The following is a 19,337-nucleotide window of genomic DNA, read 5'->3' on the forward strand; positions in this document are numbered from 1 at the left end:
GATTCCTTTCTTAATAATTCTTAATACTCTGTTTTGTTTTCTGGACCTTTTGCCTGCTGCCACACATTGAGCAGATTTCAATGTATTGTCCATGTTGATGCTTAGTTCCGTTTCCTGGGTGGTTTCTTCTAATGTGGAATCTACAGGTAGCACCATTTAACTTTAAGTAGGGTCATGTTCCCTATGTGCATCACTTTGCACTTGTCTATGTTAATGTTTATTGAAACTTACTATACTGGCTTTCAACACTACCTGCAAAACATTTTATGAAATAAAATGTAGAACAAACATTTCAAAAAATGGGATAAAAAAAATAGGAGTGAAGAAATAAGCATACCATATTCATTCATATGCTATCCAGGTATCCATGTTCTCCAATCACAGGCCCAAAAAAGAGAGCTAGGCTATGTACCAAATACCAGGTTAAATAAGTGAGTCTTAAGGGTAACCTTAAACTTCATATCGGAGGACTAAGCATGGAGTGAGGAAACATGGTGTTCCAAAGGGTAGGAGTCAAGAAATAGAAAGCAGTTGGTGGTAGAATCCAGATATGAATGGACTACTGACAGAACCAATAAGATGTTACCAGGATATAAGAGGGAAAATACAGAATCAAAAAGGAGAGAGGTAGAGTAGAATTCCTGGGCAGAAAGCCTTATTTGCCAAAAGAATGTTGAAATTTATCCGAAAAGGAACAGGGAGCCAGTGATTAATAGCAGAGGAGTGACATGTTGATATTTAGAGCAGTGATAGAGCAGCTTGACAGTACTATTGTGGATATCTGAGGTTAGTTGGTTAAAGTCCTGAGTAGACAGAATTACAGAAGTTAATGCATGAAAAGGGCAATTCTACAGCTCGCTGTCCACATTTGAATACCTCTTGCATGTGTAAATGTACAGAATACTAACACTTTTGTAGGTAATCTGTAAAGCCACATGTAAGTGGCATCACACCCAAATGCAAGGGGGCATACACATGGGCAGACAATAGGTAGGTAATTGATGGGGATCTCAGTTATACATGCACCCAGAGCTATGGCAGGTCTATGGCTGGCAAGAATGCATGAGCATAAATATAAGACACAATAGGGTCAATATTCAGACCATGGGAGGTAGTTGGGCTGCTTTCTGTAGTTGATGCCTGGTGACTGGCATTGAAATCCAGGTGTTTTTTGGCCAGTTTAACTTTAACTGGCCAAGCCGATATTCAGTATTGACTGGTTAAGTTTAAACCGGTCAAAGATATTCCAGCTCTTTCGGTGGCCTAATTTGGACACCAAACTTAGCCAATGAGGCATTGAATATTGGTGGATAGCTGGTTATATCACGTGATATAACCGGGTATCTGCTAAGCGCTAACTGGCAATATTCAGCGGGAGATAGCCAGCTAGCCAGTTAAGTGCTATTTAACCAGCCAGGAGTCGTGGACTGCTGCTGTGGACTGCCTGTTCCCTGTTTCTCAAATATGAATTTTATATCATCATTCTTTTTGAGCTCCACCCAGACTCCTCTTACGAAAACATCTACACTCAGGTCATGAAAAAGTAGGCATGAACATTCTTTGTGCTTACTTTATACTCACATAATCCCACTGGGGGAAAAAAGTACCCTCACAGAGAACATGCACAAATTTACTCCTTCAGAGTAAGAGTCAATGTGAAGTGTTTGTTGCTTTTATACAATGCCACCCAAAAGCATCTTGTATGACAAATGCAATACATAGCAGAGAGATTAAATGAATTCTTTGCTTCGGTTTTCCCTGAGGAAGATATGAGAGAGATACCAGTGCCAGAAATGATATTCAGTGATGATGAGTCAGAGAAACTGATACAAATCTCTGTAAACCTTGAAGATGTAATGGGGCAATTGACAAATTGAAGAGTAGCAAATCATCTGGACCAGATGGTATACAACCCAGAGTACTCATAGAACTAAAAAAAATGAACTTGCAGAGCTATTGATAGTAATATATAATTTATCTTTAAAATCAAGCATGGTACTGGAAGATTGGAGGGTGACCAATGTAACATCAATTTTTTTAAAAGGGTTCTAAAGGTGATCCGGGAAATTATAGACCAGTGAGCCTGACATCAGTGCCAGGTAAAATGGTAGAGATGATTATAAAGAACAAAATTACAGAACATATACATATGTATGGATTAAGGAAACAAAACCAACATGGATTTAGTGAAGGGAAATCTTGCCTCACCAAGCTACTACATTTCTTTGAAGAGGTGAGTAAACATGTGGATAAAGGTGATTTGGTCGATATTTTTTATCTGGATTTTCAAAAGGAATTTGCAAAGTACCTCATGAAAGATTCCTGAGGAAATTAGAGAGTCATGGGATAGGAGATAATGTCCTATTGTGAATTAAAAACTGGTTAAAAGAGAGAAAACAGAGAGTAGGGTTAAATGGTCAGTATTCTCAACGAAGAAGAGTGGGGTTTCTCAGAGGTCTATGCTGGGACTGCTGCTTTTTAACATATTTATAAAATAGAGATGGGAATAACTAGTGAGGTAATTAAGGGGGTGTTTACTAAGGTGCAACTAGGATACATGCAAGACCTCGTGGACCTACCTCCTAGAAACGCTAACAGATCAGCCCGCAAATTCCTCAATCAACATTTCCCCAACTGCAAAGGAATAAAATACAAAATAACACATGCGACTAGCTTCTCCTACTTGAGCACGCAGTTATGGAATGCACTACCAACTGATCTGAAAACAATCAACGACATAACTAGCTTTCGTAAATCTCTGAAAATCCATTTCTTCAACAAGGCCTACAATGGGAACCCATAGCTTAATTATAACACCTCACCACCTCACCCTATTCTATTAATTATCTTTCTACAACGTTGTTTAGATCTTTTTCCTCATCCATGAATTTGTTATAACACCAATTGTATCTCTCTTCTGGAATTGCGATGCCATAACAGGTTTTTGTAAGCCACATTGAGCCTGCAAATAGGTGGGAAAATGTGGGATACAAATGCAATAAATAAATAATGGAGAGTCAAATAGTCTCTGGAACCAGAAAGAGTGTTGCATAAGAGTAGATTAATTAAAGGTTGCATATAATCTGGAGTTAATCCATACAGAGTTTTGAAAACAAATGCGCAGAATTTAAAGGCTGCTCTGGCTTTTATTAGCAGCCAGTGTAGTTTCCTGAACAGAGGAGATGCGTTCTTAAAATAAGTGACTATATAGGGACACTATTTCAAAGCACAGACTTACAAAGTTCCGTAGTTTGCTATGCAACTTTATAAGTCTAAGTGCTTTGAAAATACACCCCCTTGTAAACAAGTCTGGCAGCAGTGTTTTGGCCCGTTTGTAATCTTTGTAAGGTCAATTCTTTGCAGCCGTCATAAATAACACTGCAATAATCAAAGTGTGATAGTATGTTATAGTGTGTTATGTTATGTCATGCAGTGCTTATATTCTGCAAATTCCACGAATGGTTCGATGTGGATCACAATAAAAACCAATATATCTCTGGTTACAAATCAGCATACAAATCTGAGATTGCAATCAACTCATATTAAATTCCATAAATAAAAATGTCTTAAGACATTTGGACATATCCCCCTTCTCTCTTCCCTCACAATTTGCCCTCTATCTCCATCCATTCCTATTCTTCCCCATTATCTCTTGTAGGTTTGCTGTATTAGTTTCACTTTACTACATTGGCGCCTGCCTCTGTGGTGCTTTGTAAGCCACATTGAGCCTGACATTGTTGGGAAACTGTGGGGTACAAATGAGATAATAAATAAAAAAATAAATAATAATTGGTCAAGATTCAAAATTGTAGTGATAACAAGTTCCATACGGAAATGACATGAAAATGAAGAGAGGAATTAAATATCCTATATTTGGTAATATGTCTGAAAGAAGGAAAATCTAACAGCATTAGATTCCTAATTCTCGATCGGTTTTCATATGCAACAATGTAATCCAGTCCATCAGATAAAGAGTATCACCATAAATGATCTTAAATGTAGGTGTATAGAGCTTGAATCTACATCTTGCATATATGGATAATCAATGAAGTCTGTACAAGAGTACTGAAGCAGAATCAAATCTTCTTAGAGAGAAAATCAGCCATGCAGCTATGTTCTAGATCAACTGTAATTTCCTTATCAACATTTTAGTGCAACAAATATAAATAATATTGCAGTAGTCCAGTTTAGATAATAACAAAGCCTGAACCAGCAATCTAAAGGCACTTGATTCAAAGTATTTGCAAACTGATTGCAATTTTCTTAACATCAAAAAGGAGCTCTGGACCAGCTATGTCACATGATAGGAAAATGATAGTGAACTGTCTACCTCAACTCCTACAATTTTTGATTTAGATACAAATGAGAAGGTATTAATACCGATAGTAAATGGTTAAGAAAACTCTGGTGTGTTTGTTGGACCTAACCATAAAAATCAGACAAAAGATTGCCAATTAATACTGTCAAGTACTAAGCATGATGTACTTAGGAACAACAAACATAGTTTGAAATGTCTATATGCGAATGCCAGGAGCCTAAGAAATAAGATGGGGGAGTTAGAATATATTGCACTAAATGAAAAATTAGATATAATAGGCATCTCTGAGACCTGGTGGAAGGAGGATAACCAGTGGGACACTGTCATACCGGGGTACAAATTATATCGTAGTGATAGGGTGAATCGGATTGGTGGAGGGGTAGCATTGTATATTAACGAGAGCCTTGAATCAAATAGATTGAAAATTCTGCAGGAAGCAAAACACTCCTTGGAATCACTGTGGATTGAAATTCCATGTGCAAAGGGGAAAAGGATAGTGATAGGAGTGTACTACCGTCCGCCTGGCCAGGACGAACAGACGGATGCGGAAATGTTAAAGGAAATCAGGGACGCAAACAAACTGGGCAACACAATAATAATGGGGGATTTCAATTACCCGCATATAGACTGGGGTAATGTAACATCTGTACACGCAAGGGACATAAGATTTCTTGATGAAATCAAGGACAGCTTCATGGAACAGCTAGTTCAGGAGCCGACAAGAGAAGGAAAAATACTAGACTTAGTCCTTAGTGGTGCTCATGATCTAGTGCAGGGGGTAACGATACGAGGGCCGCTTGATAACAGTGATCATATTATGATCGGTTTTGATATTGGCATTGAAGGAAGTGAAACTAGGAAATCAAGTACGCTAGCGTTTAACTATAGAAAAGGTGATTACGACAAAATGAGAAAAATGGTGAAAAAAAGACTGAAAGGAGCAGCTCGCAGAGTAAAAAACTTGCATCAGGCGTGGATGCTGTTTAAAAACGCCATCCTGGAGGTTCAGGACAAATATATTCCACGTATTAGAAAAAAGGGAAAAAAGACTAAACGTCAGCCGGCGTGGCTAAACAGTAAGATAAAGGAAATCATTAGAGCCAAAAAACAATCCTTCAGAAAGTGGAGAAGAGAACCAACTGAAAGTAACAGGATAGATCATAAGGAATGCCAAGCCAAATGCAAAGCGGAGATAAGGAGGGCAAAAAAGGACTTTGAGAAGAAATTAGCGTTGGAAGCAAAAATACATAGTAAAAACTTTTTTAGATACATTAAAAGCAGGAAACCGGCCAAAGAGTCGGTTGGGCCGCTGGACGAAAATGGTGTTAAAGGGGCGATCAAGGAGGACAAAGCCGTAGCGGAGAAATTAAACGAATTCTTTGCTTCGGTCTTCACCGAGGAGGATTTGGGGGGGACACCGGTGCCGGAAAGAATATTTGAAGCGGGGGAATCGGAGAAACTAAACAAATTCTCTGTAACCTTGGAGGATGTAATGGGTCAGTTCAGCAAGCTGAAGAGTAGTAAATCACCGGGACCTGATGGTATTCATCCCAGAGTATTAATAGAACTAAAAAATGAACTTGCGGAGCTACTGTTAGAAATATGCAATCTGTCCCTAAAATCGAGTGTAATACCGGAAGACTGGAGGGTAGCCAATGTTACTCCGATTTTTAAGAAGGGTTCCAGAGGAGATCCGGGAAATTATAGACCGGTGAGTCTGACGTCGGTACCGGGCAAGATGGTGGAGGCTATTATTAAGAATAAAATTGCAGAGCATATACAAAAACATGGACTGATGAGACAAAGTCAGCACGGATTTAGTGAAGGGAAGTCTTGCCTCACCAATCTAATGCATTTTTTTGAGGGGGTAAGCAAACATGTGGACAATGGGGAGCCGGTTGATATTGTATATCTGGATTTTCAGAAGGCGTTTGACAAAGTGCCGCACGAAAGACTCCTGAAGAAATTGCAGAGTCATGGAATCGGAGGTAGGGTATTATTATGGATTAAGAACTGGTTGAAAGATAGGAAGCAGAGAGTAGGATTGCGTGGCCAGTATTCTCAGTGGAGGAGGGTAGTTAGTGGGGTCCCGCAGGGGTCTGTGCTGGGTCCGTTGCTTTTTAATGTATTTATAAATGACCTAGAGATGGGAATAACTAGTGAGGTAATTAAATTCGCCGATGACACAAAATTATTCAGGGTCGTCAAGTCGCAGGAGGAATGTGAACGATTACAGGAGGACCTTGCGAGACTGGGAGAATGGGCGTGCAAGTGGCAGATGAAGTTCAATGTTGACAAGTGCAAAGTGATGCATGTGGGTAAGAGGAACCCGAATTATAGCTACGTCTTGCAAGGTTCCGCGTTAGGAGTTACGGATCAAGAAAGGGATCTGGGTGTCGTCGTCGATGATACGCTGAAACCTTCTGCTCAGTGTGCTGCTGCGGCTAGGAAAGCGAATAGAATGTTGGGTGTTATTAAGAAGGGTATGGAGTCCAGGTGTGCGGATGTTATAATGCCGTTGTATCGCTCCATGGTGCGACCGCACCTGGAGTATTGTGTTCAGTACTGGTCTCCGTATCTCAAAAAAGATATAGTAGAATTGGAAAAGGTACAGCGAAGGGCGACGAAAATGATAGTGGGGATGGGACGACTTTCCTATGAAGAGAGGCTGAGAAGGCTAGGGCTTTTCAGCTTGGAGAAGAGACGGCTGAGGGGAGATATGATAGAAGTGTATAAAATAATGAGTGGAATGGATCGGGTGGATGTGAAGCGACTGTTCACGCTATCCAAAAATACTAGGACTAGAGGGCATGAGTTGAAGCTACAGTGTGGTAAATTTAAAACGAATCGGAGAAAATTTTTCTTCACCCAACGTGTAATTAGACTCTGGAATTCATTGCCGGAGAACGTGGTACGGGCGGTTAGCTTGACGGAGTTTAAAAAGGGGTTAGATAGATTCCTAAAGGACAAGTCCATAGACCGCTATTAAATGGACTGGAAAAATTCCTCATTTTTAGGTACAACTTGTCTGGAATGTTTTTACGTTTGGGGAGCGTGCCAGGTGCCCTTGACCTGGATTGGCCACTGTCGGTGACAGGATGCTGGGCTAGATGGACCTTTGGTCTTTCCCAGTATGGCACTACTTATGTACTTATGTACTTATAAGAATGTGATCTTATCACTATTTAATTTCAGTCTATTAATTAGTACTAATGATTGTACCAAGGTTCTGAAGAAATCATTAGGGAAGAGATATCTGATTCTTTTTAACCTCCATATTACGCCTAATATCTTTAGTTGTAACTTCAATGGATAAGTTACTTGATCGATGGTAAAGCTATGGTAATGTTTAGTGTGATAGGGGTTAGATAAGATGACATTTGTTTTTTTTTTCTATTTAATTTTAATTTAAAGATGGAGGCCCAATTTTCCATCAGATGATGGCCAGATTTAACATTATTCAGCACATCTTCAATGGTATTGTCAAAAGGGATATAAATTGTTACATCATCTGCGTAAATGAAAAGTTTGTAACCTCGGGCATCCAGAAACTTCTCTAGAATGTCCATCATGATACTGAATAGGATGGGCGATTGGGGAGAGCCCTGTGGCACTCCACAGTCTGGTGATCATGGGAGAGAAATAGAGCTTTGTGATTTAACCTGATAGGATCTGGATTTTAAAAATCCTTGGAACCAATTAAGAAAATTCCTGCCTATTCCTAGATTGTCTATTAGTGCTAGTAGCAAATTGTGATTGACCACATCAAATGCACTAGACATGTCAAACTGAAGAATGATTTTCCTACCTATGCTGATTTCTTTTCTGTAGTTAGCAGTGAGTGCAGTAAGGACTGTCTCCATACTATAATTAGGTCTAAAGCCTGATTGTGAATAGTGTAGGTCTAGGAGGGAAAAGGAAGTCAAGTTGTCCATGAGTTGGCGAGCGACTATAAGCTCCATCACCTTAACCAACAAGGGGATGGAGGCCACAGATCTATAGTTGGTGATGTCATTTATATTTGCCTTAAGGTTTTTCTGAATGCGGGCTATCATTTTAGATCCTTTATCTATGGGGATATAACCTATGAGAACAAAATACTACTTCCAGGAATCTCCACACTGTCGACCCTCCCACCTTATCCTCGAGTATCTCTAATCTCCTCCCTTCCATCATGTCCTCAGAATCTGTCGACAAGGCTGTCTCTACTTACAATACCACCCCCTCCTCTGCTCTGGACACCCTTGCACCAGCCATCTCCCGTCCCACAAGGCGTACTAATCCCCAGCCCTGGCTGACCCCTTGCATCTGATACCTTTGCTCCTGCGCCCAATCGGCTGAATGCCTCTGGAGGAAATCTCATACCCATACCGATTTCATTCATTATAAATTCATGTTATCCTCCTTCCAGTCCTCCCTATTCCTTGCCAAACAGGACTACTACACCCAATTGACTGATTCAGCTCTAACCCTCGTCGTCTTTTTGCCACCCTTAACTCCCTCCTCAAAGTGCCCTCCGCTCCCACCCCACACCCCTCACTCTCTCCTCAATCACTAGCTGACTACTTCTGCGACAAGGTGCAGAAGATCAACCTCGAATTCACCACCAAGCCACCTCCTCCTCTTCACCCTTTAACCCACTCCCTCAACCAACCAACCCATGCCTTCTTCTCCTCTTTTCCTGATATCACCGAAGAGGAAACCTCCCATCTTCTTTCCTCCTCGAAATGCACCACCTGCTCCTCAGATCCCATCCCCACCAACTTACTTAACACCGTCTCTCCTACTATCACCCCCTCCATCTGTCACATCCTCAACCTCTCTCTCTCCACCGCAACTGTCCCTGACTCCTTCAAGCATGCTGTAGTCACGCCACTCCTCAAAAAAAATCACTAGACCCTACCTGTCCCTCCAACTACCGCCCCATTTCCCTTCTACCCTTCCTCTCCAAGATACTTGAATGTGCCGTTTACAGCCGTTGCCTTGATTTTCTCTTCTCATGCCATCCTCAACCCGATTCAATCCGGCTTTCGCCCTCTACACTCGACAGAAACAGAACTATCTAAAGTCTGTAATGACCTGTTCCTTGCCAAATCCAAAGGTCACTACTCCATCCTCATCCTCCTCGACCTATCCGCCGCTTTTGACACTGTCAATCACAATTTACTTCTTGCCACACTGTCCTCATTTGGGTTCCAGGGCTCTGTCCTCTCCTGGTTCTCCTCTTATCTCTCCCACCGTACCTACAGAGTACATTCTCATGGATCTTCCTCCACCCCCATCCCGCTCTCTGTTGGAGTTCCTCAGGGATCTGTCCTTGGACCCCTTCTTTTTTCAATCTACACCTCTTCCCTGGGCTCACTGATCTCATCTCATAGTTTCCAATATCATCTTTATGCTGACGACACCCAGCTCTATCTCTCCACACCAGACATCACTGCGGAAACCCAGGTCAAAGTATCGGCCTGCTTATCCGACATTGCTGCCTGGATGTCCAACTGCCACCTGAAATTGAACATGGCCAAGACCGAGCTTATTGTCTTTCCACCCAAACACACTTCTCCTCTCCCTCCACTCTCTATCTCAGTTGATAACACCCTCATCCTCCCTGTCTCATCTGCCCGCAACCTCTGAGTTATCTTCGACTCCTCCCTCTCCTTCTCTGCGCATATCCAACAGATAGCCAAGACCTGTCGCTTCTTTCTCTATAACATCAGCAAAATTCGCCCTTTCCTATCTGAACACACCACCCGAACTCTCGTCCACTCTCTCATTACCTCTCGCCTTGACTACTGCAACCTACTCCTCACCGGCCTCCCACTTAGCCATCTATCCCCCCTTCAATCCATTCAGAACTCTGCTGCACGTCTTATCTTCCGTCTGGACCGATATGCTCATATCACCCCTCTCCCCAAGTCACTTCATTGGCTTCCGATCAGGTACCGCATACAGTTCAAGCTTCACCTACTAACCTACAAAAGCACTCGATCTGCAGCCCCTTGTTACCTCTCTACCCTCATCTCCCCTTACGTTCCTACCCGAAACCTCCACTCACAGGACAAATCCTTCCTCTTAGTACCCTTCTCCACCGCCAAATCCAGGCTCCGCCCTTTCTACCTTGCCTCACCCTATGCTTGGAATAAACTCCCCGAGTCCATACGTCAAGCCCCCTCCTTGCCCATCTTCAAATCCTTGCTCAAAGCACACCTCTTCAATGTCGCATTTGGCACCTAACCATTATACCTCTATTCAGGAAATCTAGACTGCCCCAACTTGACATTTCGTCCTTTAGATTGTAAGCTCCTTTGAGCAGGGACCGTCCTTCTTCGTTAAACTGTACAGCGCTGTGTAACCCTAGTAGCGCTTTAGAAATGTTAAGTAGTAGTAAAATAGAGAGATGAGATCTAAGAGATGCAATGAATATATTGGGTGCACCTTTTAATAGGTAGCTGGGACAACAATAAAGGATGAGTATTTCAATAGGAAAGATTTCACTATTGAAATACTAGGGGGAGAGAATGATAACCATAGTCTATTAGCTCTAATTCCTATAGTTTAGGGTAACGATTCTCTTGTGAAAACCTCTGGGTCTCCTTTGAACAGCAGTGCATTGTTTCTAATTTTTAAGATTTTCTGCTTGAAGTATGTGTCTAATTGAATTGCGGAAGGAACAGATTCATTAGAGCTGATTATATCCTGAGTATATAATAAACTGTTTAATAGGCTGTAAATACGTTTGGCATAGAATGGTTCATTAGTTATTTGTTTTCCATAGTAAACAATTTTAGCCTTCTTAATTTTGTATTTAGAGCTAATTTCCACTGTAGTTTGTTTTCCTCAGATTTAGATTTAAGTCATTTTCTTTCAAGCTGTCTACATTTGCTGTCTACATTTTTGTTTAATGACCAAAATGTCCTTATTGAACCAGATAGATTGACTTTTTTTAGATTTTAATTTAATTTTTTCTGGAGCAATATTATCTAATATTGTTTTCCGTAGTTCATCCTACTCTTTCATAAAAGTTATAGGGCCCTGTTTACTAATCCATGCTGATTGTGTGCAAACTTTTTAGCATGTGCTAATGGCAGAGACACCCACAGGAACATAATGGGTGTCTCCAATTGTTAGCGCACCTACAGCAAGGCTTAGTAAACAGGGCCTATAGAATTTGAGATGAGTGTGTGTTTCTTAATCAGGTATCCAAGACTAGAAGTCATCTACTTCAGTCCTTTCTCTGGATTTAAGAGTGAGAATGGGAGGGGGGAGGAGCCAAGATGGTGGCTCGTGCTTGAGACTCCGCGGTCGCATGAGCTGAAATTCTCTTACCTTACTTTTTTTTCTACTTTCAATATGGCACACACAAAGAGAAAGGGGGTGGTAAAGGGTCTACTACCGCCGGCCCGAATACCTACCCCCGGTCAGCAAACACTTCTGCGTTTTGTCTCTAGCACCCCGGTGGAAGCCGGTGAGAGGAATCCCGCCTTTGGACCAGTCAGAGGAGTGACTTCTCCATTAGGGATCGAGACATCTCTATCCCCACCGGAGCTTAATCCACCGCTTTGTCCTGCAGTCCTTCGGTCGAGCAAGGAGGATACGATGGAACCGGAAGTCGGTGAGCAGAATGCCTCAGACGGTGGTGCTGTACCCCAGGAAGCAGACGCTACGAGAATGGAACCAGTGGCTCCCCAAGCGGTAACTCTCCATTCTATTTGGTCAGCTATACAAAAATTAACTGCTGCGGTTAAAAAACTTCCCAAGATATGGCTTTGCTGGTAAACAAAATTGATTCTTTAACCTTAGCTCTTGAGAATGTTAAAACTGAATCGTCTACTCAGAAATCTGAAATCGTATCTTTGAAAACAGTAACAGATACTTTGATAAAGGATAAAATAAAGGTTGCATTAAAGTTGGAACACCTTGAAAATTATAATAGACGTTTAAATTTGCGAATTTTGAACTTTCCTTTTTCAATTGGAATTACACCAATTGATTTCTTGAAAAAATACTTGCTGGAAGTTTTGGCATATCCTCAATCTGCAATTCCACCAATTAACAAAATCTACCATTTACCTGACTCTAAACAATCCAAGGTGAATCCAACAAAAAATAATCAAAATCCTGAACTAGATCTACAAAACATATCAGCTTTGTTGGAAGAATCTATATCAGAGGTATCCACTCGAAGGACGCTTTTGGTGTCTTTCGTCTTCGAGCAGGATTCTAAAGCTTTATCAAGACTTTATTTCAAGAATTCACATAAAACGTAAAAAATCTGGATTTTTCCAGATGTGATCAGATCTACACAAGATCGTAGAAAGGTTTTTCTTGCTTACAGAGAAAAGGTTAAAGCAATGGGAGCTACATTTTTGTTAGCTTATCCATGCAAATGCTGTATTAAATATCTGGGGAATAAATACATCTTTTTTGAACCAGATCAGCTTAAAATGTTTATAGATAGTAAAAAGCTGTCCAAGTAGTATGTGTTGAATGATTAAGAAATAATTATATAATGCTGGGGGTTTGAGTCAGGCCAATTACTTTGATGTAATATTACCTTTTTATTTCTCCTTAATTATAATTTCCCCCCCCCCCCCTCCCTAAATAGATTGTGGTCTAAGAAAGCAAAATTTATTTCAAAAATGTTTATTATACCTTGTTAGAGAAAGCAAATATTAGTTAGGGTTGGAAATATTTTTCTTTATTGATGAGTGTTGCAATCTCTTTAATTATTACTGCTGTATTGCCATTTATAAGTATTATCTTGTAAATTTTGAAAATTTAATAAAGAATAATTAAATAAGAGTGAGAATGAACTTGAGATTGTTTTTTGTTTCTGACCAGTATAAGATGAATTTTAGTTTACAGTGATCCTCTAGCGTACCAAGGGCGGGGCGGTGGGGGCAGTCCACCCCAGGTGCAGGCAGCAAGGGGATGCATGGAGCAGTCGTGCAGCTGTCGGCTCTGCTGATTCCCTGCCTTCGTCTGACGTTACTTCCTGTTCCAGGGCAGGGGACCAGCGAAGCTGAAAACCATGCGACTGCTCCATGCATCCCCAGGTGGTAAGGGTGATGTGCTTCACTGGGGAGGTGGGTGATGCGCCAGGGGAGAGCGATGAGCTGGGGGGGGGGGGGCGTAAATGCAACCTGCTCCAGGTGGCAGCCACTGCAGTGATCTGACCAGGGAATTGATTCCCATGTAGTACCAGAGATAGATATGTTTTTTCTGAAAAGATTAAGTAAATGGCCTTTTGAGTGAGAAGAAGAGGTGTGTGGCTTAATGAAATCCCATGGGGATAAGAAATTAAGAAAGTCTTTCTTTTTAAGGTCAGCTAGGTTGTCTAGATGTTGGTTAATATCACAAATTAGTAGGACATTTGGGTGACTAACACAAATACTTGAAATGAAATCTATTAGATCATCCTCATCCAGGTTCCAATTTCCTGATGGACTGTACAATAGGGTGATGCACAACTGTTCAGATAAAGTAGTATCATTGATATTGCATACAAGTATTTCAACGTAAGGGGAGGAATAGCTGGAAAGAAGGATTTGTAGATTACTGATAATCCTCCCCCTCTTATTAGATCTACATAGGGTAGAGATCTTGTAACCTGGTGGACATATATCTTTTATAATATAAGGGTCATCTTTGAAGTATAACCAGGCTTCTATGATCATGACTAGGCCAAATTGTTCCTTCACTATCCATCCCTTATGATTTCAGATTTATTTACTACTGATCTTGTATTTGCATAACCTACAGGCATAGGTACAACTGAACTAGCATGTTGGCGGTTGTTATATTTTATTTTGATTAACTGGTGATTAGAGGACTGATCCTTTAACCTGTAATTAGTAAAGTGGTGCTCGGAGAAAGCGTGAGTTAAATGTGTGTGAGCATAGGTATTAGCATTATCATGGGAGTTATCACCTCTATAACTAAATGCATTTAATTTTAACTGTTGTTTAGAGGATAAGATCTCTTGTATATTGAGGTTATCCTCAAGAGTAACAGCTTCATAACTGGAGAACCAGGGAACAAGTAACAATATAAACATCCACTTGCGTAGGTTATTCATTATTATCATTATGTGAAAATGACAGTGCCTTAAACTGGAGAAAATGTTTTTTTAAAGTATAGAGTCCATGCCTGAAGGCCATAGTTTGAAAGGCCAATTTCTCCCTCTTCTGCCTACACACTGGAAACTGCTCTCTTGATGTACAAAGGAGCTGGCAGTCAGAGGAGTTGGAGCAGGTGGAGAACTCAGGAGGCAGCTCATATTTAAATAATACAGTCAAGGATCCAACATGGCCACCGATGCTGACACGATGTAGCTCTGCTTTGAAGCACCTCTCCTCATAGCATTATTTTCGTAGACCCTTTACCTGAATTCTGATGCCTAAGAGATGGGGGAAGAGTGAGAAATCCCCCTTCAACCTTGATGTCAATCCTAACATCTCTAGGGCAGCATGCTATTGTGCAGTATATAGCAGCGACTCAGCCAGCTTTGGGCATTCCCACTGTGGCAGGCAAGACGAAGACCGCTGCGCTACTAGGCAGTGATGTTTCACTGATTCCAATTTCTGCACCATTACAACCAGCTCTCCGGAATCCATCCAAGGGTTAGGAGCAAGGGGGGGGCCTGGTCTGATGGTCTCAGCTGTGGAAGGGGGAATACCCAGTCAGTTGATGGGATGGCACTGGAGTCTTTGGGGAAAGGAGGGCCGAATGATTCCCCAGATGGAGGAGATGGAATTACCACGGAGACTCCCCTAACATCTCTGACCATCCCTCCCCTAGTAAAACCTACAGTTGTCACCTTAGAAGAGCTATGGAAGGGAGTGGATTCTATACACAAACTCTGTGGAGTCTTTGCACAGTTTGCCTCTCAATCTCTGGCCAAAGCGCAGATGACTGAGTCTGAGGCAAGTATACTCAAGATAAAGTTTCCTCTCTGGACCAGGAAGTAAAGGGTATTAAAAGTACACAATCTTCTCTGGTGGTGGACAAAATGGCTATGCATTGGAAAACAAGGCTAGGCCTTTAAACTTGCGAATATTAAATTCTCCTTGTGTGTTTTTTTCAGTGGCTCCTAGAGAGCTTTTCCATAAGTACATGAAGGATATTTTGAACTTTCCAGAAAATACTGCGCACCCATTGAACAATATATCTTATATTTTTCCTGCTGCAAAACATCAAGGGAGGTCTAAGCAAACTGAAGTTTCCACACTTGATGTTTCAGGCCTATTGGAAACTTCTGGAAATTTTGTGACTGTTACTGCAACTTTGTTGGTGTCATTTTCTTTTCTTTTTTTTTTTTTTTTTGCAGAAGTCAAGGACTCAGTTATGCACTTACATTTTCGTTTTCAAAATGTGGATTTTCTTGGTTATAAGATTAGAATCTTTCTTGATGTGCATAAGACAACCCAGGAGCATAGGAAGCAATTTCTTGCTTTGAAGCAGGAGACCCTTGCTCTGGGAACAAATTTTTTTCTTAGGTTCCCCTGTAAATGCACAATTCAGCTGTGTGAGGCCTCTTATATATTTTTTTTTTATCCTTCTTAATGGCAAAACTTCATTCAGAGTAAGAAATGCTTATTTCCTTAGTTGAATATTCTCTGTTAGTTTCTATTCTTTGGATCCTTCTTAATGTGGTCTGTAACTTCTATATGTTATAGGGCACTGTTTTGCTTGCCATAATTGTTATTTTTCCTTTGTTTAATTTTTCTTATTGTGTTATTCAACATTGTTCTCTTGATAAATATTAATATAATGAAATAAATATGTAAAGATAAATAATACAGTTAATGATGTCACCTAGTGTCCAATTTGAAAGGACGCTTTCTTTCTCCTCTGCCTGTATGCTGGAAACTGCTCTCCCGATGTACAAAGGAGCTGGCAGGCAGAGGAGTTGGAGCAGGGGGAGAACTCAGGAGGTGGCGCACATTTAAATAACTTATAATCATTAGGGATCTAGTGTAATGTTATTGAATCTTTACGTTAAAACAGCGGTTCTCAAACCAGTCCTCAGGACATACCAGGCCAGTCAGGTTTTCAGGATACCAGCAATAAATATGTATGAGCAGACTTACATACAATGGAAGTAGTACATGCCTTAGGTGAATCTCTTCATAAAGGCAGTTAATAAATCTCAATAAGTAAATAAATGCAAATTTACCTCATACATATGAGGTAAACCTTTCTGGCTGGGTGTATCCCAACGACTGGGTTGTGAATCCCTGGTGTAAGAGAATGCATTGTGTTAGGTTGTTTACTTTAATTATATGTGTACTATTGTAAGCTACTGAGAATTTTGTGATCAGCGGTATATAAAATATTTTAATGGTAATGGCAAACCTGTTATGTAACCATGTAACATTTACCTATTGAACCATTATTTAAAAAAAAACAAAATTTGCCAATTTGATTCATTGATTGAAGCTTTTGTAGTTAATTGCCCAGATATATAGCCAGCTCTTCATAACCCTAGATTTCCAGATCCTAATTCTAGGCTACATTCCTTGCCCAAATAACACAGAATAAGATTTTCTATGTGTACTGTATATTTGTTATGCACTAAAAGATTTTGCTGCTCTTGGATTTTAGTAAAGATAGAGAAATGTAATGAAAGTTTTTGTTCACCCTACCCTTAGATGAGCGAAGCTGAGGTCAATGGGCGGTATGAATCTGTGTGTGAATCAGTCTTTAGTGAAGTTGAATCTCAGGCAATGGATGCCTTGGACCTTCCTGGATGTTTTCGAACAAGAAGCCACAGCTACCTGCGTGCTATTCAGGCTGGTTATTCCCAGGACGATGACTGTATCCCTGCAATGACATCTTCCAATGTCACCTCAACTATCAGGTCAACAACAGGTAAAAAATCCCAGCTGATCTTCTAAACAGGACGAATAGATTTAAGATGAAACAATACAATACCATATATTTTTGCTGATTTTCAACAACAGTACAAGATTTATGTATTTATTTATTAGCGCATTTATAATCTGCACTATGGGCTAGATTCTGTATTTGGCACCTGAAAATTCCACATGGAAAAAATACACCTAAATTGTATAGAATAGGCTTAAATTTCCATCCGGTATATAGAATAGTACCGAGTGCCTCTCCATGTGACCAAATGTAGTCACTGCCATGAGCGGGTGTATTCTATAACAACATACATAGATTTTAGAAACACCCACGACCCGCCCATGGCCATGCCCTCTTTTCCACTATGCAACTTAGGATTTAGGTGCATTACATTACAGAATACGCTTAATGAGTTGTCTGCGTAAATCTTAGTTAGTTCCAATTAGTGCTGATAATTGCTTGTTAACATCCAATCAACAACACTAATTAGCTAGCTAGTTAACCAATTACATTATGTGCATTGTTATAGAATACGCTTCGATTTTGGTGTGGAAATTAAGGCTCCATATATAGAATCCCGGGTTATATACTAAGCAGAGAACAAAAGTACAAACACAAACTACATCAAGGCCTATTGCATACTCAATCAAAACAAAAACAACAAAAGAGTTTAAAGCAAAAATATCAGAGCAATTATGTTAGATCACATGTTCTTTTCAACGTAGATATAAATGTGAATGGCCATAAAATACTTTGTGAGTGTAATGTTGATATTTTAGTCATTTATGTACATAAAAGACCTCTTATAAAATATTAACCCAGCATAAAAATATACACATTGTTTGCATGATGCATATTTTGATGGTGGGTATGTGCATGGGCAGAGTTTTGGCTGAGCATACAGCTTTGTGCATACATTATAACACACTATGATTTATGTGCACTCTTTCTCAAACATACTAAATGGAAAAACAAACTGGTAATATCAATGCTATTTAAAAAAATCAACTTGTACTACAATGCTACCAGTCTTTCATAGTCTCAAATTAGACAAACCAAAATTTATCAAAGGAAACCTCAAAACCTCCCAGTGAGGCAATTCAGCTTTGACTACAAGTACCAACACCTGGTACACCTCAACTGTAAATGGAATGGGATAATATCAATGTTTTTTTTTAATCAAGGGGTGATAAAAAGAATACAAAAAACTCCTAATGGAGAAAAACAATTGGTTCCAAAAAATCCTCCCCATGTCTCATAAATATTTGACATTATGAATGAATGTGCTTTAAAGAATATAAGCAATAACAGGACCCTTTTACTAAACCACATAGAGGGGCATAATCGAGCGGGGGTGCCCATCTTTACGGGCGCCCCGGCGAAGGGGCAGGGCATCCCGTATTATCGAAACAAGATGGGGGCCCATCTTTCGTTTCGATAATACGATCAGGGCCGGCCAAATCTCAACATTTAAGTTGACCAAAATGTTGAGATCGCCGACCTTAGAGATGGCTGCCTATGGTTTTTGCCTATAATGGAACCCGAGGACAGCCATCTCAAAACCGGCCAAATCCAAGCCATTTGGTTGTGGGAGGAGCCAGCATTTGTAGTGCACTGGTCCCCCTGACATGCCAGGACACCAACCAGGCACCCTAGGGGGCACTGCAATGGACTTCACAAATTGCTCCCAGGTGCATAGCTCCCTTACCTTGTGTGCTGAGCCCCCCAAAACCCACTACCCACAACTGTACAACACTACCATAGCCCTTAAAGAGTAACGGGGGGCACCTAGATGTGGGTACAGTGGGTTTCAGGTGAGTTTTGGAGGGCTCCCATTTACCACCAAAAGTGTAACAAGTGGAGGGGATGGGCCTGGGTCTGCCTGCCTGAAGTGCACTGCAGTACCCACTAAAAACTGCTCCAGGGACCTGCATAGTGCTGTGATGGAGCTGGGTATGACATTTGAGGCTGGCATAGAGGCTGTCAAAAAATGTTTTTAATTTTTTTTTTTTTTGGGTGGGAGGGGGTTGGTGACCACTGGGGGAGTAAGGGGAGGCGATCCCCGATTCCCTCCGGTGCTCATCTGGTCAGTTCAGGCACCTTTTCGAGGCTTGGTCGTGAACAAAAAGGGACCAAGTAAAGTCAGCCA

At 40.8% G+C, this 19,337-nt stretch overlaps 1 protein-coding gene across 1 annotated transcript in view; it reads left to right on the forward strand.

The window, feature by feature from the left end:
- The window catches only part of DLGAP2 (DLG associated protein 2), a 360,498-nt gene that overhangs the window by 175,162 nt on the left and 165,999 nt on the right, over nt 1–19,337 (forward strand). Inside the window, exon 4 of the mRNA XM_030195606.1 lies at nt 16,972–17,191. Within this exon, the coding sequence (XP_030051466.1) occupies nt 16,972–17,191 (220 nt within the window). The remainder of the gene's footprint in view (nt 1–16,971; nt 17,192–19,337) is intronic.

Source organism: Microcaecilia unicolor, chromosome 3 (genome assembly GCF_901765095.1).
Source record: "Microcaecilia unicolor chromosome 3, aMicUni1.1, whole genome shotgun sequence".
Lineage (NCBI taxonomy): Eukaryota > Metazoa > Chordata > Amphibia > Gymnophiona > Siphonopidae > Microcaecilia > Microcaecilia unicolor.